Genomic DNA, 21313 nt, shown 5'->3' with positions numbered 1-21313 from the left:
TCTCCCGTTGTGGAGCACAGGCTCCGGACGCGCAGGCTCAGCGGCCATGGCTCACGGGCCCAGCCGCTCCACGGCATGTGGGATTTTCCCAGACCACAGCATGAACCCGCGTTCCCTGCATTGGCAGGCGGACTCTCAACCACTGTGCCACCAGGAAAGCCCCCGTGTAGGCATTTTTATTTAACCTCCCTCCCCAGCTGCTGGGCATTTAGGTAGTTTCCCTTCTTTAATTTTTAGAACAATGTTCCACTGAACATGTGTGGATGCACCACATTACTTTGAATCCTTACAAAAATCCCTGCAGGAATCTGAGTCTTGCAAAGTGAAGTAACTTGCCCAGGAGTTCGGACCTGGGTCTGCCTGATATCTGTGCTTGAATTCTCCACTCCTACTGGCCAGGTTTCTCTTCTATAAAGTTACTGTTTCCCCATTGTAATCAACTGGTATTTTATGACGAGTCGCATTAAGGCTATGTCAATAGCCTGTTTCTCATTTTCTGTTGGTGATCCTTGCCTGAATCCATTAATTTTATTTATTTATTTTTAAAATTTTTATTGGAGTATAGTTGCGTTACAATGTTGTTAGTTTCTACTGTACAACAAAGCGAATCAGCTATAATTATACATATATCCCCTCTTTTTTGGATTTCCTTCCCGTTTAGGTCACCACAGAGCATTGAGTAGAGTTTCCTGTGCTATACAGTAGGTTCTCATTAGTTATCTATTTTATACGTAGTATCAATAGTGTATATGTGTCAATCGCAATCTCCCAATTCATCCCACCCCCCTTTCCCCCTTGGTATCTATATGTTTGTTCACTCTGTGTCTCTTTCTGCTTTGTAAATAAGATCGTCTATACCATTTTTTTCAGATTCCACATATCTACATTATTACACAATATTTGTTTTTCTCTTTCTGACTTACTTCACTCTGTATGACAGTCTCTATGTCCATCCACGTCTCTACAGATGACCCAACTTCGTTCCTTTGTATGGCTGAGTAATATTCCATTGTATACATGTACCACATCTTCTTTATCCATTCCTCTGTTGATGGACACTTAGGTTGCTTCCATGTCTTGGCTATTGTAAATAGTGCTGCAATGAACACTGGGGTGCATGTGTCTTTTTGAATTATGGTTTTCTCTGGATGTACGCCCAGGAGTGGGATTGCTGGATCATATGGTAAATCTATTTTTAGTTTTCTGAGGAACCTCCATACTGTTCTCCATAGTGGCTGTATCAATTTACATTCCCACCAACAGTGTAGGAGGGTTCCCTTTTCTCCACACCCTCTCCAGCATTTATTGTTTGTAGATTTTGTGATAATGGCCATCCTGACCGGTGTGAGGTGATACCTCATTGTAGTTTTGATTTGCATTTGTCTAACAATTAGTGGTATTGAGCATTTTTTCATGTGTTTGTTGGCCATCTTCCGTTACTTTTATAATGTTTGCTAAACAGAAATTTTCCAATTTCATCATTCCTCCCTCATTTATTACCTGTGTTCTGATATCAGGAAGAGCTGCCCCTTTCCCCTCTTCACGTCGTTCTTTGTGTGTTCATTCACATATCGTTATGAGCTCACAAATTCCTATTCTATTAGGTGGGTTAAAATTGGTTACCATCAATTTTTTTTTATTTTGATGCCCAGATTGCCCAGATTTGGCCAGTAGAAGCCTTTTCTCGTGGTGACTTTTGCATCCTCTGGACATTTTTCCATCATTCTTTGAGCACTTGCCTGCTCTCTGGCATCCCAAGAATTCCAGACTCATTTGGTACCTTCCCTGCCCCAGCCCTGGAATCAGCCATTTCTCCCAGGAGTCTTGGCTGTCTTTTCACTGGAAGAATGGTCTTTAGAAATCAAGATCTGGTATGATGTGTGTTCATGCTCTTGGGGTATGACGGCCTCTGGGCCCTCTCAGAGTAGGTGTGTGTGTACGTGTACACTGTTAGAGCCATATTTAGTTTTATACTTACGTGTATGTGTACACATACATATTTTTAATATACTTGATCATAGAGTTCAATGCAATAAATACCACAGGGCTGGTGCCAGCTCTTTATATATTTGTAAGTCCCTTCACCAACAGGGTGAGTGCCAGCTCCCAGGATCTTTGGTATATTTACTTATTGCCAATCTCCCTGTGTGTAACCAGGCTCTTCACCTTGCCAACCACCTACTGGTCCCCAATCCATTGGCCACCTCCTAGCTCTGCTGTCTTCTCTCTTGGCCCCTTGTCTGCACTGCACCCCACCCCCCAACAACATATGTTTTCTTGAATATCTCATGTCCTATTGGCAGTTCTTTGCTGTCTGGGGTCACACCACCGTTACACACACACTTACAGACCACAAATACTACCTAGATGTGATTTCAGGGACTGGAAAACCCCTCTGAAACCCATCTTGACCTGACTGGACTTTAAGAACCCCCGCCTCAGCAATGCTCCGTGTGTGGTATCATTCCCATTTTATAGAGGAGAAAACTGAGACTCAGGGAAGTCAAGGGAGTTGCTGAGCGTTGCACAGCTGGTAGCTGGGGGAACTAGAATCAGAGCCCAGATCAATGAGACGTGGGCCTCCGCCCAATTTCTGCAGTTAGGGTTCCTCCCCCCGCACCGCCCCACAAGTATTAAAAAGTAGTAGGGGGAAAAAAAGAGAGGGAAAAGAAAAGGAAAAAAAAAGAAAGTAGTGGGCAGGCCCTTTGAGTTCATTACATCACTCTTGCCCCAGGATCTAAGCCTCCTGTTGCTCTGTGCGCCCAGCCCTACCGGCCTCCTTATGGGTCCCTCTGGTCACAGCCTCTGCCCCTCCTTCCCAACTTAGCACCAGCCCAGTCTGATTCTCCAAGCATCCCTGTTCCCAGGAAGCCCCTCCCCTCCTGCACCAGCTCTTTCCCCAGGCTTGGTCGGGACTGGTTTCTCCCCCTAGGAATCAGCAATTCTTATGCGTGGTTCACGATTTAAAAAGATATAAAAGTGGGTCCAGTAGGAGTCTGTCACTGCCTCGGTTTTCCACCACCCTGTTCCCAGCCCCAAAGGCGACCCAGCCCCCGGTCTCTGTGGCTTCTGCTGGAGGTGTGCCCTGATTAGACTAGCAAATCCATCCTCTTCTCCTTCTGGTTATACACAGGCTAGCGTATTGCTCATGACATGCTGCACCTTTTTTTTTTCTTCTCAAACTATCGCTAATGGTACCACTACTTGGGAAAACTGTTGGGCAACGTCTACTGTCACTAAAAGCACGTAAACCCACCCTGTGACCCCGCGGTCCACTTCTAGGTCTGTGCCCAGGAGAAATGGGGGCTTCTATCTGCTAAAAGACGTGCACACAGTGGTCCCAGCAGTGTTATGTATAAGAGGCCAAACTGGGCACAGCCTCAACACCCAACCACATGCAAAGAGTTACATGAATCGTGCATAGCCATGCAATGGCACCCTGGAAATACTACACAGCAACAAAAGACAGTGACTTACAGACCATGGAACAAGCTGGATGAGTCTTGCTAAGCAGCCAATTACAGGCGTACATGTGTACGGTTTCCCTTGTGTGGAGTTCCCAAACGGGCAGAAGAAATCCACGTTGATAGAAGCCCCAGTGTCGGTCATCTTCTGGGGGGCTGTCAACTGGGAGAGGGCCCGAGGGAGCCTTTTGGGAGCCGGAGAGGTTCCACGTGGCACCTGGTGGGGTTACTCTGTTGTACACATGCACAGAAGTGCGTCCAGGCACATGCAGGATTTGTGTACAGGACTGTGTGTAAGTTATACTGCCATATATATTTCACATTTTCCATGTAGGTAAAGAAAAAACGTTTGTGCTCTTTGGGTGGCAGCAAAGGGTCTCACGGTGTGGTGCTACCATAATTAATGTAACAAATCCTTTATTAGCAGCACGTGGGTTGTTTCTAGTACTTCGTTATTATAAACAATATTGCAATGGATGACTTTGAACAGAAACCATTCTGCAGTAAATAAATCTGCAAACGATATGAGTAGAACAGGTCCATTTTCAACTTTGATGCTGCCACCTGCCCTCCCCTGGGGCTCATCTGGATTCACCTGCCCCTCCCGGCCTCGGATGAGAGGATCCATTCCCCACCCCCTGGCACCAGCTCTCCTGTTACAAATTTCTGGAACCTTACCTATCAGATAGGTGGTGGAGGGTGTACTGGAGTCTCTTGAATGCGAATCTCTGATTTTAAATGATTTTGATGATCCTTTCATGTTTCAAAGTTATTCATCATTATTCCCTTTCTGTGAACTCTTTGTTTATGTCCTTTGCCCTTTTTTTTTTTTTGCGGTACGTGGGCCTCTCACTGTTGTGGCCTCTCCCGTTGCGGAGCACAGGCTCCGGACGCGCAGGCTCAGCGGCCATGGCTCATGGGTCCAGCCTCTCCGCGGCACATGGGATCCTCCCGGACCGGGGCACGAACCCGCGTCCCCTGCATCGGCAGGCGGACTCTCAACCACTGCGCCACCAGGGAAGCTCCCCTTTTGCCCATTTTTGAAAAACATGAGCTGCTAGTTTTTTCCCTTCTTCATAAGTAAGAGCCCTTCATTTGTTTGGGGAATTGTTTTTCATCAGTGTTCTAGGCTACAGATATGTTCCGCAGTGTGGTTTTTACCTTGGGACTTAGCGTGTGGTGCTTCTTGCAGAAGACGACCCGGTTCTATGTAGTGAATTTATCAGTCTTTTCCTTCCTGGCCTCTGGCTTCATCTGGCACTCAGAACGCCCTTTCTTACTCTGAGATGTTTTTGAAATGTAGTCCATAGTTTCTTCTAGTACTTCAGTGGTTTCTTTTGTTCCTACTTGTCCTAAAATTTCTTTTATTGAAGTATAGTTGAGTTACAATGTTGTGTTAATTTCTACTGTACAGCAAAGTGATTCAGTTATATATATATATAAGTGTGTGTGTGTATATATATATATATACACACACACACACATATATATATACACACACACATACTTTTTCATATTCTTTTCCATTATGGCTTATCATAGGGTTGTTTTTTTTTTTTTTTTTCGGTACGCGGGCCCCTCACTGTTGTGGCCTCTCCCGGTGCGGAGACTCTCACTCCCAAGTGGGCCACTTGCTGGCTCATCCTGGTGGCCTTTCCACCTGAAGGCCCCCTCTGCTCCATGGGAGCTCTCTCCTGCACCTTCTTCAAGGCTGTTTTCTCGCGATTCCTGAGCGCCCGCACTCTGAACCGGGGCCCCGTGGCTCCTTCGTAGGGCGAGGTGTCCCCGTCACGGTATTGCCGCACGGGTCACGGGCATCTCTTGGCTTGTTCCTTCCTGGTGTTGCCAGATCCCCAGAGGACGTCCAGCTGCATTTGACTTTCAGATAAACAGCGAATCGCTTTTTAGTATACGTGAGTTCTATGCAGTGTTTGCCAAGCACATATACTGAAAGATGATCCATTGTTTATCTGGAGTTCGGAAGTAACTGGACATCCTGCACTTTTTTCTTTTTTTTTTTTTTTGCTTATTCTGGCGGCCCTATTAGGAACCCCCTCCCCTACTGTGTTCTTGGAGCTGCTGGAGGATGAGGACATCCCTGCCCTCTGTTGTCCCTGTTCATCACCCCATTGCTTAGGTTCGCTTATGCTTCCCGGGTGCCAGGCCCTGAACTCGGGGCTCCGAGTCCCTGGTTTCCTGTTACCTCACGGCAGCTTATGGAATCCCTGCTGTTATAACCCCCACTTTGCAGAGGGGGAAATCGAGGCACGGGGGAGGTTTGGGGCAAATATGTTGCAGAAATAAATGTTTGCATGCACCCTTTCAAGAGGGAAGCGAGCATTGGGGTCTAACTCAGTAAGTGTTTGAGGTGAACCAGAGCAGGATGGGACACAGAGGAAGCCGGGCTCTGCTCAGAGGAGACGGTTCACCCCCAGGTGCCATGTGGCCGCTTGCTCTGCCGTGAGCTCACAGCTCATCTTTCAGCGATGCTGTTTACCTCTGTGGTTCCCTTGGAAGCCTCCGTCAGGTAGCATCAGCCCTGGCCTGTCTTGCTTGGTGAAAATGCCCTAAGAAGTTCATATGTTCCAGACTCTTTCCTCGGGTCTCGGGAAGACCCCACTCACCATCACCAGTGTGGGTCTGTCCTCTGTGAGCAAACGATCCTTCGGGGGTCACAATGGAGGCACAGAAGGTCACATATTGTATGATTCTATTCATATGAAATATGTAGAATTGGTAAATCTGTGGAGGCAGACGGCAGATTGGAGGTTGCCAGGAGCTGGGGGTGTGTGTGTGTGTGTGTGTGTGTGTGTGTGTGTGTGTGTGTGTGTGTGTGTGTGTGTGTGACTGGTGATGGTACGAGGTCTCCTTTTGGGGTGACGGCAATGTCTTACCACTAGGTAGATGGGGTGATTGCACAACACTGAGAATGTTCTGAATCTCCCTGAATTGTTCACTCCAAGATGGGTCATTTTATGTTATGTGAATTTCACCTTAGTGAAAAAGAACTTTGTAAAAAAAAAGGGCTTCCCTGGTGGTGCAGTGGTTGAGAGTCCGCCTGCCGATGCAGGGGACATGGGTTCGTGACCCGGTCCGGGAAGATCCCACGTGCCGCGGAGCGGCTGGGCCCGTGAGCCATGGCCGCTGAGCCTGCGCGTCCGGGGCCTGTGCTCCGCAATGGGAGAGGCCACAACAGTGAGGGGCCCGCGTACCCCCCAAAAAAAAAAAAAAAGACACAAAGGAGAAAGGAGGGGTGGTGCCCCCCAAATCAGGCTGGACAGGAAGGGAGAATCAGGGGTGCCCCAGAGGGTGCCTGACCTGAGTCAGGAGGGGCCAGTCTTTACAGAAGGAAAACGCCGCGATTCAAACCCGGCAGGATCCACAAAGCACATGTCCTTAAGGGGTAGAGGGGGCCACACGAGAGCACCCACGTGGCAGTGGGAACAGGGACCACATTCCAGTCCCATCTGAGGGCTCTGCTTTCTGAGAATGGCAACCCTGCAGTAAGGCGGGGTGAGCCCCTGCGGATGCCCTGTCCTAGCAGCCTGGGAACACAGGAGGGACCTGGGACCGCGGCTGAAGTGGGTTGGGAAGTGGATGGGCGTTAACAAAGCAGAGACAGCAAGTGTAGATGGCTTCTTCCCAAGCTCGATCATGGGGAAAGAGAGGAGTGAGTGTGTGGTCTCCAGCGTGAAGCCCAGAACGGAGGTTAGGGGTACGGGGAAAACCACACGGAAATGCGGCAGAGGGATTGGAGACCCGCAGGGGTGGGGCGGAGGTCTGAGACCTGATGCAGTTGGGGCCCAGGAGCGAGTTGGGGACACAGGTCAAGGTTTTGGAGGGAGTTCAAGTCTAAGTGGCTTTTTATTTTTTAAAGAAGGAATATTTTCTTTTTTAAATTTAATTTACTTATTTATTTTTGGCTGCGTTTTGTCTTCATTGCTGCACGCGGGCTTTCTCTAGTTGCAGCGAGCGGGGGCTACTCTTTGTTGCGGTGCGTGGGCTTCTCATTGCGGTGGTTTCTCTTTGCAGAGCACAGGCTCTAGGCGCGCGGGCTTTAGTAGTTGTGGCTCGCGGGCTGTAGAGCGTAGGCTCAGTAGTTGTGGCGCACGGGCTTTGTTGCTCCGCGGCATGTGGGATCTTCCCGGACCAGGGCTCAAACCCATGTCCCCTGCATTGGCAGGCAGATTCTTAACCACTGCGCCACCAGGGAAGTCCCCAAGTGGCTTTTACATTTTTTTTTGAAAAATAAAATTTATTGAGGTGAAATTCACATAACATAAAATTCCCCACGTTAAAGTGACCAATTCAGTGGCACCGAGTGTATCCCTAATGTCGTGTGACCCCTGCTTCTAGTGGAACCCCCAGTGGAGGGCTCCAAACATTTTGGTCACCCCTAAAAGAAACGTCACACCCATAGCAGCTGCTCTCCAGTCATCCCCCTGCTGCCGGCACCTGGCAACCATGCATCTACTTTCTGTCTCTATGGATTTACCTATTCTGGACATCCCCTAAAAACAGAATCAGGTGATATGTGGCTTTTGTGTTTGGCTTCCTTCACTCAGCACAAAATTTTCGAGGTTCATCCGTGTTGGAGAATTGTCGTCATTCCCTAGGGCTCCTGAGACAAAGCACTCTAAATTATGGTGGCTTCAAACAACAGAAATGTATTCTCTCACGGTTCTGGAGGCCAGACGTCCCAGATGATGGTGTTGGCAGGGCCTGGCTGTCTCTAACGGCTGTAGTGGAGAACCTGTCCCATGCCTTTCTCTTAGCTTCCAGTCCTGCTGGCGATCCCTGAGGTCCTGGGCTTGCAGAGGAATCGGTCCTTGCTCTGTCTTCACATCGTCTTCCCGCCATGTGGATCTGTCCCTGTGTCCAGAGCACTCCTTCTTATGAGAACATCAGGCATATTCGATTAGGGCCCACACTAGTGACCTCATTCTCACTTGGTTACCTCTGTAAAGACCCTATTTCTAAATGAGGTCGCATTCTGACGTTCTGGGGGTTATGACTTGAAGGTAGCTTCTTTTTCATTCCAGATTTATGTTTTTTAAGATTTGTTTATTATTTATTTATTTGTTTTATTATTTTTGGCTGCATCGGTCTTAGTTGCGGCACGCGGGATCTTCGTTGAGCCACGTGGGATCCTGTGTTGTGGTGCGCGGGCTCTGCGTTGTGGTGTGTGGGCTTCTCTGTAGTTGCGCCATGTGGGTTTTCTCTCTCTAGTTGTGGCGCGCAGGCTCCAGGGTGCGTGGGCTCTGTAGCTGTGGCGCGTGGGCTCCAGAACACGTGGGCTCTGTAGTTTGCGGCAAGCAGGCTCTCTGGTTGAGGCGCGAGAGCTCAGTAGTTGTGGCACACGGGCTTAGTTGCCCCGAGGCATGTGGGATCTTAGTTCCTGGACCAGGGATTGGTCCCCTGCATTGGAAGGCTGATTCTTTACCACTGGACCACCAGGGAAGTCCCTCCTTCCAGATTTATTGAGATATAATTGACATACAGCACTAAGTTTAAGGTGTACAGCAGAATGATTTGACCTACACACGTCATGAAATGATTATCACAGTAAGTTTAGCGAACATCCATCTCATATTTTTTCCTTGTGATGAGAACTCTTAGGACTTACCCTCTTAACAACTTTTGTACATAACATACAGCACTGTTAGTTATATTTATCATTTTGTACATTATATGCCTAGTACTTATTTATCTTATAACTAGAAATTTGAGCCTTTTGACCCCCTTAATCCAATTCACCCTCCCCACCTCTGGTAACCATAAATCTGATCTCTTTTTCTATGAGATCAAATTTTTTTTTTTTTGGCGGTACGCGGGCCTCTCACTGCTGTGGCCTCTCCCGTTGCGGAGCACAGGCTCCGGACGCGCAGGCTCAGCGGCCGTGGCTCACGGGACCAGCCGCTCCGCGGCATGTGGGATCTTCCCGGACCGGGGCACGAACCCGCGTCCCCTGCATCGGCAGGCAGACTCTCAACCACTGCGCCACCAGGGAAGCCCCAAATTTTGTTTTTTGAAGTTTAATTGACCTGTGACACTATGTTAGTTCCTGGTGTACAACATAGTGATTCAATATTTCTGTATATTTCAAAATGATCACCAGGATGTCTAGTAACAATCTGTCACCATACGAAGATATTACTTAATAATTGCATGTGTCCCTCTCACACTATCGATTTCATACCTGCGACACGTTTATTTTGCAGTTTGTAAAATTTGTACCTCTTAATCTCCCTCACCTATTTCTCTCCTCCCACCACCCCTCTTCCCTCTGACAACCACTTGTTTGTTTTCAGCGTCTGTAACTCTGTTTCTGTTTTGTGATGTTTGTTCATTTGTTTTTTAGAGTCCACATATAAGTGATATCCTACAGTATTTGTCTTTCTCTGTCTGACTTATTTCACTGAGCATGATACTCTCTAGGTCCATCCATGCTGTTGCAAATGGCAAGGTTTCGTTCTTTTTTATGGTTGAGTAATATTCCAGTGTGTGTGTGTGAGTGTGTGTGCGTTTACATATATATACACACACACACACACATATATACACTGCATCTTCTTTATCTGTTCATCTATCACTGGGCACTTAGGTTGCTTCCATATCAAGGTATCTTTTTTGAAAGGACACAGTTCAACCCAGAGCATAGCATCCATCAGCGCTTCATTCCTTTTTGAGGCTGAATAATATTGCATTGTGTGGAGAGAGCACATCTCGTTCATCCATCATCCATTGGTGGGCCTTTGAGCTGCTGTGAACGTCCTCGAACATGTAGTTATTTGAGTCCCTATTTTCTGTTCTCTTGTTCACATACCTGGGAGTGTGTCAATGGCTTTCACTCAGAGAACACAGTTGGAAGCCAGGTGCCCTCCCACTTTGGGCTCAGACTCTGTCCCCACAGTCATGGTCACAGTACACAGCTGGAATGTGGACCCTCCCCCTCCAGGCTGCCTTTCCTGGCCCCTCCCCTTACACACCCAAGCCTCTTTCAGCCATTTGGCTGGTTCCCAGGGACATGCGCTCGGACAAACTGGGAGTTCCTGAGAAATGGTGGGAACTCCTGCTAATCGTGACCCACAAAGGCAGAGGGAGTGGATTCCTTTGATCCTTTTTTTTTTTTTTCTTGTTGTGGATTTTGTGTGTGTGTGGTAAAATGTACATAACATTTACCATCTTAACTGTTTTTAAGTGCATGGTTCAGTGGCATTAAGTACATTCACGTGGTCCTCCAATCATCACCACCGTCCGTCTCCAGAACTTTTTCAACTTCTCCCACTGAAAGTCTGTCCCCATTAAACACTAACTCCCGGGACTTCCCTGGCGGTCCAGTGGTTAGGACTTGGTGCTTTCACCGCCGTGGCCCAGATTCAATCCCTGGTCAGGGAACTGAGATCCCGCAAGCTCAGCGATGTGGCCAAAAACAAAACAAACAAACAAAAAACCCACTAATTCCTCCCCAGCTGCTGGTAGCCACCATTCTACCTCCTGTCTCTGAATTTCTCTATCGTGGGTACCACACATAAGTGGTATCATTACAGTATTTGTCCTTTTGTAACTGGCGTATTTCACTTAGCATAATGTCCTCAAGCTTCATCCATGATGTGGTAGGTGTCAGAATTCCCTTCCTTTTTCAGGTTGAATAATATTCCATTGTGTGGCTAGACCACACTTTGCTTACCCATTTATCTCTTGATGGATCTTTTTTTTTTCTGAAACATTTATATTAACATATTTCCATACAAATAACCCAAAGAAAGTTTAGTATTTGTTTTTTTAAAAATTTTATTTCATTTAATTTTTTATACAGCAGGTTTTATTAGTCATCCATTTTAGACATATCAGTATATACATGTCAATCCCAATTGCCCAATTCATCCCACCACCACCACCACCCGCCCGCCGCTTCCCCCCTTGGTGTCCATTCCTTTGTTCTCTAGATCTGTGTCTCAATTTCTGCCCTGCAAACCGGTTCATCTGTACCATTTTTCTAGGTTCTACATATATGCATTAATATACGATATTTGTTTTTCTCTTTCTGACTTACTTCACTCTGTATGACAGTCTCTAGATCCATCCATGTCTCAACAAATGACCCAATTTTGTTTCTTTTTATAGCTGAGTAATATTCCATTGTATATATGTACCACAACTTCTTTATCCATTCGTCTGTCGATGGGCATTTAGGTTGCTTCCGTGTCCTGGCTATTGTAAATAGTGCTGCAATGAACATTGGGGTGCATGCGTCTTTTTAAATTACGGTTTTCTCTGGGTATATGCCCAGTAGTGGGATTGCTGGATCATATGGTGATTCTATTTTTAGTTTTCTAAGGAACCTCCATACTGTTCTCCATAGTGGCTGTATCAGTTTACATTCCCACCAGCAGTGCAAGAGGGTTCCCTTTTCTCCACACCCTCTCCAGCATTTGTTGTTTGTAGACTTCCTTTTTTTTTGCGGTACGCAGGCCTCTCACTGTCGTGGCCTCTCCCGTTGCGTAGCACAGGCTCCGGACGCGCAGGCTCAGCGGCCATGGCTCACGGGCCCAGCCGCTCCACAGCATGTGGGATCTTCCAGGACCGGGGCACGAACCCGTGTCCCCTGCATCGGCAGGCGGACTCTCAACCACTGCGCCACCAGGGAAGCCCTGTTTGTAGATTTTCTGATGACGCCCATTCTAACTGGCGTGAGGTGATGCCTCATTGTAGTTTTGATTTGCATTTCTCTAATAATTAGTGATGTTGAGCAGCTTTTCATGTGCCTCTTGGCCATCTGTGTGTCTTCTTTGGAGAAATGTCTATTTAGGTCTTCTGCCCATTTTTGGACTGCATTGTTGGTTTCTTTAATATTGAGCTGCATGAGCTGTTTATATATATTGGAGATTAATCCTTTGTCCGTTGATTCGTTTGCAAATATTTTCTCCCATTCTGAGGGTTGTCTTTTCGTCTTGTTTATGGTTTCCTTTGCTGTGCAAAAGCTTTTAAGTTTCATTAGGTCCCATTTGTTTATTTTTGTTTTTATTTCCATTTCTCTAGGAGGTGGATCAAAAAAGATCTTGCTGTGATTTATGTCAAAGAGTGTTCTTCCTATGTTTTCCTCTAAGAGTTTTATAGTGTCCAGTCTTACATTTAGGTCTCTAATCCATTTTGAGGTTTTTTTGTTTGTTTGTTTGTTTTTGCGGTATATGGGCCTCTCACTGTCGTGGCCTCTCCCATTGCGGAGCACAGGCTCCAGATGCGAAGGCTCAGCGGCCATGGCTCATGGGCCCAGCTGCTCGGCGGCATGTGGGATCTTCCCGGACCGGGGCACGAACCCACGTCCTCTGCATCGGCAGGCGGACTCTCAACCACCGCGCCACCAGAGAAACCCCATTTTGAGTTTATTTTTGTGTACAGTGTTAGGGAGTGTTCTAATTTCATTCTTTCACATGTAGCTGTCCAGTTTTCCCAGCACCACTTATTGAAGACTGTCTTTTCTCCATTGTATATCCTTGCCTCCTTTGTCATAGATTAGTTGACCATAGGTGCGTGGGTTTACCTCTGGGCTTTCTATCCTGTTCCATTGATCTATGTTTCTGTTTTTGTGCCAGTACCATATTGTCTGGATTACTGTAGCTCTGTAGTATAGTCTGAAGTCAGGGAGTCTTGATTCCTCCAGCTCCGTTTTTTTCCCTTAAGACTGCTTTGGCTATTTGGGGTCTTTTGTGTCTCCATACAGATTTTAAGATTTTTTGTTCTAGTTCTGTAAGAAATGCCATGGATAATTTGATAGGGATTGCACTGAGTCTGTAGATTGCTTGGGGTAGTATAGTCATTTTCACAATATTGATCCTTCCAATCCAAGAACATGGTATATCTCTCCATCTGTTGGTATCATCTTTAATTTCTTTCATCAGTGTCTTATAGTTTTCTTCAAACAGGGCTTTTGTCTCCCTAGGTAGGTTTATTCCTAGGTATTTTATTCTTTTTGTTGCAGTGGCACATGGGAGTGTTTCCTTAATTTCTCTTTCAGATTTTTCATCATTAGTGTGCAGGAATGCAAGAGATTTCTGTGCATTAATTTTGTATCCTGCTACTTTACCAAATTCATTGATTAGCTCTGGTAGTTTTCTGGTAGCGTCTTTAGGATTCTCTATTTATAGTATCATGTCATCTGCAAAGAGTGACAGTTTTACTTCTTCTTTTCCAATTTGTATTCCTTTTATTTCTTTTTCTTCTCTGATTGCCGTGGCTAGGACTTCCAAAACAATGTTGAATAATAGTGGTGAGAGTGGACATCCTTGTCGTGTTCCTGATCTTAGAGGAAATGGTTTCAGGTTTTCACCATTGAGAGTAATGTTTGCTGTGGGTTTGTCATATATGGCCTTTATTATGTTGAGATAGGTTCCCTCTATGCCCACTTTCTGGAGAGTTTTTATCATAAATGGGTGTTGAATTTTGTCAAAAGCTTTTCCTGCATCTATTGAGATGATCATATGGTTTTTCTTCTTCAGTTTGTTAATATGTTTTATCACATTGATTGATTTGCGTATATTGAAGAATCCTTGCATCTCTGGCATAAACCCCACTTGATCATGGTGTATGATCCTTTTAATGTGTTGTTGGATTCTGTTTGCTAGTGTTTTGTTGAGGATTTTCGCATCTATATTCATCAGTGATATTGGTCTGCAATTTTCTTTTTTTGTAGTATCTTTGTCTGGTTTTGGTATCAGGGTGATGGTGGCCTCATAGAATGAGTTTGGGAGTGTTCCTTCCTCCGCAATTTTTTGGAAGGGTTTGAGAAGGAAAGGTGTTCGCTCTTCTCTAAATGTTGATAGAATTCGCCTGTGAAGCCATCTGGTCCTGGAGTTTTGTTTGTTGGAAGATTTTTTTTTTTTTTTTTTTTTTTGTGGTACGTGGGCCTCTCACTGTTGTGGCCTCTCCTGCTGCGGAGCACCGGCTCCGGACGCGCAGGCCTAGTGGCCATGGCTCACGGGCCCAGCCACTCCGCGGCATGTGGGATCCTCCCAGACCAGGGCACAAACCCGCGTCCCCTGCATCGGCAGGCGGACTCTCAACCACTGCGCCACCAGGGAAAACCCTGTTGGAAGATTTTTAATCACCGTTTCAATTTCATTACTTGTGATTGGTCTGTTCATATTTTCTATTTCTTCCTGGTTCAGTCTTGGAAGGTTATACCTTTCTAAGAAATTTGTCCATTTTATCCAGGTTGTCCATTTTATTGGCATAGAGTTGCTTGCAGTAGTCTCTTAGGATGCTTTGTATTTCTGCGGTGTCTGTTGTAACTCCTCCTTTTTCATTTCTAATTTTATTGATTTGAGTCCTCTCCCTCTTTTTCTTGATGAGTCTGGCTAATGGTCTATCAATTTTGTTTATCTTCTCAAAGAATCAGCTTTTAATTTCATTGATCTGTGCTATTGTTTTCTTTGTTTCTATTTCATTTATTTCTGCTCTGATCTTATGATTTGTTTCCTTCTAGTAACTTTGGGTTTTGTTTGTCCTTCTTTCTCTAGTTCCTTTAGGTGTAAGGTTAGATTGTTTATTTCAGATGTTTGTTGTTTCTTGAGGTAGGATTGTATTGCTATAAACTTCCCGCTTAGAACTGCTTTTGCTGCATCCCATAGGTGTTGGATCGTTGTGTTTTCATTGTCATTTGTCTCTAGGTATTTTCTGATTTCCTCTTTGCTTTCTTCAGTGATCTCTTGGTTATTTAGTAACGTATTGTTTAGCCTCCATGTGTTTGTGTTTTTTACATTTTTTTCCCTGTGATTCATTTCTAATCTCATAACGTTGTGGTCAGAAAAGATGCTTGATATGATTTCAGTTTTCTTAAATTTACTGAGGCTTGATTTGTGACCCAAGATGTGATCTATCCTGGAGGATGTTCCATGTGCACTTGAGAAGAAAGTGTAATCTGCTGTTTTTGGATGGAATGTCCCATAAATATCAGTTAAATCTATCTGGTCTATTGTGTCATTTAAAGCTTGTGTTTCCTTATTTATTTTCATTTTGGATGATCTGTCCATTGGTGTAAGTGAGGTGTTAAAGTCCCCCACTATTGTTGTGTTACTATCAATTTCCTCTTTTATAGCTGTTAGCAGTTGCCTTATATATTGAGGTGCTCCTGTGTTGGGTGCATATATATATTTATAATTGTTATACCTTCTTCCTGGATTGATCCCTTGATCATTACGTAGTTCCTTCCTTGTCTCTTGTAACATTCTTTATTTTAAAGTCTATCTTATCTGATATGAGTATAGCTACTCCAGCTTTCTTTTGATTTCCATTTGCATGGAATATCTTTTTCCATCCCCTCACTTTCAGTCTGTATGTGTCCCTAGGTCTGAAGTGGGTCTCCTGTAGACAGCATATAGATGGGTCTTGTTTTTGCATCCATTCAGCAAGCCTGTGTCTTTTGGTTGGAGCATTTAATCCATTCACGTTTAAGGTAATTATCGATATGTATGTTCCTATGACCATTTTCTTAATTGTTTTGGGTTTGTTTTTGTAGGTCCTTTTCTTCTCTTGTGTTTCCCTCCTAGAGAAGTTCCTTTAGCATTTGTTGTAGAGCTGGTTTGTTGGTGCTGAATTCTCTTAGCTTTTGCTTGTCTCTAAAGCTTTTGATTTCTCCATCGAATCTGAATGAGATCCTTGCCAGGTAGAGTAATCTTGGTTGTAGGTTCTCCCTTTCATCACTTTAAGTATATCATGCCCCTCCCTTCTGGCTTGTAGAGTTTCTGCTGAGAAATCAGCTGTTAACCTTATGGGAGTTCCTTTGTATGTTATTTGTCATTTTTCCCTTGCTGCTTTCAGGTAATTTTTCTTTGTCTTTAATTTTTGCCAGTTTGATTACTATGTGTCTTGGCGTGTTTCTCCTTGGGTTTATCCTGTATGGGACTCGCTGCGCTTCCTGGACTTGGGTGGCTATTTCCTTTCCCATGTTAGGGAAGTTTTCGACTATAATCTCTTCAAATATTTTCTCTGGTCCTTTCTCTCTCTCTTCTCCTTCTGGGACCCCTATAATGCGAATGTTGTTGCATGTAATGTTGTCCCAGAGGTCTCTTAGGCTGTCTTCATTTCTTTTCATTCTTTTTTCTTTGTTCTGCAGCAGTGAATTCCACCATTCTGTCTTCCAGGTCACTTATCCGTTCTTCTGCCTCAGTTATTCTGCTATGGATTCCTTCTAGTGTAGTTTTCATTTCAGTTATTGTATTGTTCGTCTCTGTTTGTTGGTTCTTTAATTCTTCTAGGTCTTTGTTAAACATCTCTTGCATCTCCTCGATCTTTGCCTGCATTCTTTTTCCGAGGTCCTGGATCATCTTCACTATCATTATTCTGAATTCTTTTCCTGGAATGTTGCCTATCTCCACTTCATTTAGTTGTTTTTCTGGGGTTTTATCTTGTTCCTTCATCTGGTACAAAGTCCTCTGCCTTTTCATCTTGTCTCTCTTTCTGTGAATGTGGTTTTTTCTCCACAGGCTGCAGGATTGTAGTTCTTGCTTCTGCTGTCTGCCCTCTGGTGAATGAGGCTATCTAAGAGGCTTTTGTAAGTTTCCTGATCTCTTTTTTTTTTTAATTGAAATATAGAGAAATTATTTGAGCCTAGCATCAAATGCAAATCAAAGATTTTTAAAAAATAGAATTCACAATTTTTCTGCCTGTACTTTCAGTGTTGATTAAAAACACACAGATTTGGGACTTCCCTGGTGGCGCAGTGGTTAAGAATCCGCCTGCCACTGCGGGGGACATGGATTCAAGCCCTGGTCCGGGAAGATCCCACATGCCACAGAGCAACTAAGCCCGTGCACCACAACTACTGAGCCTGCGCTCTAGAGCCCATGAGCCACAACTACTGAGCCTGCGCTCTGCAACAAGGGAAGCCACCTCAATGAGAAGCCCGCGCACCGCAACGAAGAGTAGCCCCCGCTCTCTGCAAGTTGACAGAGCCCGCACACAACAAGGAAGTCCCAGCCCAGCCAAAAATAAAATAAATTAAAAAAAATAATAAAAGCACACAGATTCAAAAAATGAATAAAAATTTTAAAATAAAATAAAACCACACAGATTTAAATATTTATGTATCTTCCAGAGCCACTTGTAGAAGCCTCGGCCTCTGAGAGAACATCAGGGAATATCATCTCCAAAGAGACAAAGTCCCAGAGAGAAGCTCCTCCAGTGCTGGGGTCACCACACCTCCTAAATCCCTCTGGTTCTTTAGGCTGCTGGTCGTTTGTGAAATATTTACTGAATGCACCTGCCACGTGCAAGGCACAATTACGGAGTTGGGTTTTCTTAAATCTTCAGAACTACCTGGGACAGATGATCATCCCTGGTTACAGGGCTGGTCAGTGACAGAGGGGGATTTGAACCCAGGTCTGTGTGATTCCAACCTCCGTGCCCCTTCTGTCGCTCTGTGCGTCTTCCTGCTCTTGAGTTGTCTGAACGTGGCTGAGCCACCCGAGTGATGTCACCGTCATTGTCATTCCAACCAAGTGTCGGAGGCCTGGTTCCTGAGACAGGTACCAGGCCAGCATTTACTCGGAGTTCACGGTGAGTCTGGACTGTGTCAAGCCCTGTACAGGCACACACTTGCTTGATTCCAAGACAGCAGGACGAGGTAGCTATAGCCATCATCATCCCCATTTTGCAGATGCGGAAATTATGGTCAGGGAGGTCAGCACTTGCCCGAGGTGGCATGCTGGCCGGTGGAGCCGGACTGTCCCCTGGGCAGTGCTGACAAGGAGGGTAAAATGAGGCTTGTGGTCGAGAGTGTGCAGCCAGTCGTCCACACCGGGGCGCTACGTGCACGTGCACTTGGCTCGGCGTCCTGAGCTCTGACTGGCAGACGCTCGCCGAGCAGCCCCTGGGTACCAGGCCCTGGTCCCGCCTTCTGGAGGGGCTGCGTCATGAGCGGATGGAGGCATCTGAGTGATAATCACTTGCTGGTCACGTTGCAAATGAAAGTTGTGTAAGTGCCGTCAAGGAGACCTCCAGGGTGCCGAGAGGGTAGAGCAGGGTGACTCAGCTGGTCTGGGAAGACATCAGGCCAGGAACACCACCTATTTCTTTCTTCAAAAAAATTTTTTTATTTAATATTTATTAAATATTTATTATTTAAAATGTTTATTTATTTGGCTGTGCTGGGTCTTAGTTGCGGCACACAGGATCTTCGTTGCCGTGTGTGGGATCTTTTAGTTGCAGTATGTGTGCTCTTAGTTGCAGCACGCGGGATCCAGTTCCCTGACCAGGGATCGAACCCGGGCCCCCTGCATTGGGAGCGTGGAGTCTTAACCACTGGACCGCCAGGGAAGTCCCCCATCATCTATTTCTAAAGCAGGTCTTCTCACCCTCAGCTGTACGGACGTTTCTTTTCCAGGTCATTCCTTGTAGGATGCTTGGCAGCACATGTGACCTCTACCCACTAGATGCCAGTAGCACCCCTGACCCCCATCATGACAACCAAACATGTCTCCAGACCCTGGCAAAGTCCCCCAGGAGGCAAAACTGCCCTTGGTCGAGAACCCTGGATTTAAAGTTTGGTTTGGCAGTCGGGAAAGTGTGCCGTCTTCTGCAGGGGCACTGGAGCAGTCCACTCCTGGGGGACACAGGACTCCTCCAGCGGGCAGTGGATTTTTTAGCTAGTATGCTGCTGCCCCACCCAAGGCCAGGAGAGCATGGAGGGTGGATGTGAGGCGGGGTCTGCTGCAGCCATATTGGAGACAGTTGGGTACTGCCCTGTAACTGGAGTCTATCCAGATGTTTCCAGCATGGTGTGTGTGTGAGAGAGACAGACAGACAGAGACATAGAGCAGAAGGTAGAGGAGGGGGCTAGATTTATACCTTCAGGGTCGCTTGAGATGCTGCATAAAAAGTGAGTTGGGTGTGGTCATGCCAGACAGAAATGGTCAGCTGGAGAACACCAGGCAGGCAGGTCCTGTAACCCCAGGGCTGTGTCCATCTGCAGTGTGAGCAAGGATTGAGCACTTGATTAGGTACGACTGAACCAGGTCTTGAGAGCAGAAAAAACATCCTGTCTTGGCTGTGCTGTGCATTTCTCTGGGAAGTGAATCTTGCACAGTGAACAAAGTAAGCTTGACTTAAGAAGAGAGAGTCTGTCGAGTGATCCGTGTAATAATCATTGGTTGCTTCCTGGTCCCTGGCACGGTGAGAAGCACCCCCCGGAAGTGGGTGTGGTTAGCAGTGCATTTCTAAGCAAACAAGGCGTTTGGGAGATGGGGGCGGGGGGTGGGGGATGGCAAGAAGTAACAGAGGAATTTACCGTCTCTGTTCCAGCTGAAGGAAGAGGTTAGCCAATGCCTCTCCTCTTCCTCCTTCCCAGTGCCAGACCACCTGGTGGAAAAGGAAAAGATGGTTATCGCGTTCTAGGGGTCAGAATACTAGGAATAATTTTGCAAAAATACTCAGCGTTTTCCTAATTATGAGGTCTCCTCTGTGTTACTGTGTCCTCCCACACCCTTCAGGTGTTTCAGGTGGCTTCTTCCCAGACCTGCTAGACACCCATACCTTGGCCGGGTTCCCCCCTCTTCTTAGGTTATTGCAGACAACTCCTAGAACAGGCTGTGATATCACCAGTCACCATCAGGGGGCACTCTCTGTAGTATGGGGCAAACTTAACTGAGAATCCCAGACGTTCAAGGTCCAGGGTTCTCAGCCTGTGAATTGTTGCCTTGTTCCGTCAGCTTTGTGAGTTCCGGTGCTTGCATCTGTAATAGCCAACAACTGGAAACAATCCAGCAGCAGTAGAACAGATAAATAAATTGTGCTATAGTTATTTGGCGGTATATTACGCAGCCATGAAAATTAGCGAACCATCACTACACACATCATGCATGAATCTCACTAATAACCTTGTGTCAAAAGCATATATATTGCATGTTACCATTTACACAGAGTTCAAACCCCAGCAAGACAAATCTCCTGGGGGCTGGTAATGTCTGTTTCTTGATTTGGAGGCTGGTTATATGGGTCGGTTTGTGAAAATTCGAGCTGTACAGTTAAGATCTGCACACTTTCTCTTTGTATGTTATACTTTAAAAAGACATATCAGTACAAAACCTGTGTGCCTAATAGCAATCCTGCTTTGTTTCACAGATTGATGGACAAAATGAGTTGAAAGCCATCGAGAAAGAGAAGACGGTGGTCGCTCTGCCCGCCAAGGAAGCAAGCAAATGCCACAGAGAGGATCTGGCCAAAGCATTTTATGTAAGAATTGAATTTGTATCTGATGCCAGGTGCGGTAGGGTTTTTAGATTAAGAAGAAAGCAATACAGAGTCCTGAAAGTGGCTTTAGAATCCTGTGCTATAGTACATTTTTATCATCACTGCTAGAAAATACTATCGCTGTCGAACCATTCTGATTTCCACCAGGAATGGCATCCCCGTTAATGGCAGTGGCGCTGATCGTCAAGGCCCTTCCTAGCAGCCAGGATCCTCCCAGTTCTCTGTGTACCTGTTGGTGGAAGACAGAGGATGTCTCAGGGGACCCACACGGTTCCACAGCAGCACAGCCAGAGTTGAGTCCAGGTGTTCTGACATCAAAGCTCAAACTCTTCACCATGTGCTGTGCACACCCTTCATCTTTTCTAATCCATGGTGTTTCCAGTGACCGAAAACAAATCTCACCAGTTTCTCCAGCGAATTTGAATTCCTGGCCAGTACAAGACAAAACCCAAACCAAAAAACCACTTCCGTTCCATGAGGCTGCCCTCTGAGGCTGAAGGACTTTGCTTGCTTTATGTTTTTAATTATCTTTACTTAGATAACTGAGCACACATGGTGTGTGTGTGTGTGTGTGTGTGTGTGTGTGTGTGTGTGTGTGTGTG

At 45.9% G+C, this 21313-nt stretch overlaps 2 protein-coding genes across 5 annotated transcripts in view; both read left to right on the top strand.

Moving 5' to 3' along the window:
• ATP2C2 (ATPase secretory pathway Ca2+ transporting 2) overlaps positions 1-21313 on the top strand; it is a 78302-nt gene that overhangs the window by 9672 nt on the left and 47317 nt on the right. For all 4 annotated transcript variants that reach the window (XM_029202956.1, XM_029202937.1, XM_029202928.1 and 1 more), the window contains exon 2: positions 20583-20693. In XM_029202956.1, coding sequence (XP_029058789.1) covers positions 20583-20693 — 111 coding nt within the window. The remainder of the gene's footprint in view (positions 1-20582; positions 20694-21313) is intronic.
• Positions 1-21313, top strand: part of WFDC1 (WAP four-disulfide core domain 1) — an 81486-nt gene that overhangs the window by 58995 nt on the left and 1178 nt on the right. The window contains exon 7 of the transcript XR_003790806.1: positions 20583-20693. The gene's annotated coding sequence lies outside the window, so the exon portion shown is untranslated. The remainder of the gene's footprint in view (positions 1-20582; positions 20694-21313) is intronic.

Source organism: Monodon monoceros, unplaced genomic scaffold, assembly GCF_005190385.1.
Source record: "Monodon monoceros isolate NGI ecotype Baffin Bay Population unplaced genomic scaffold, NGI_Narwhal_1 Super_Scaffold_10, whole genome shotgun sequence".
Taxonomy (NCBI): Eukaryota; Metazoa; Chordata; class Mammalia; order Artiodactyla; family Monodontidae; genus Monodon; species Monodon monoceros.
Note: the sequence above shows the minus strand (reverse complement) of the source record. Positions and strands in the feature narration are given on the sequence as shown.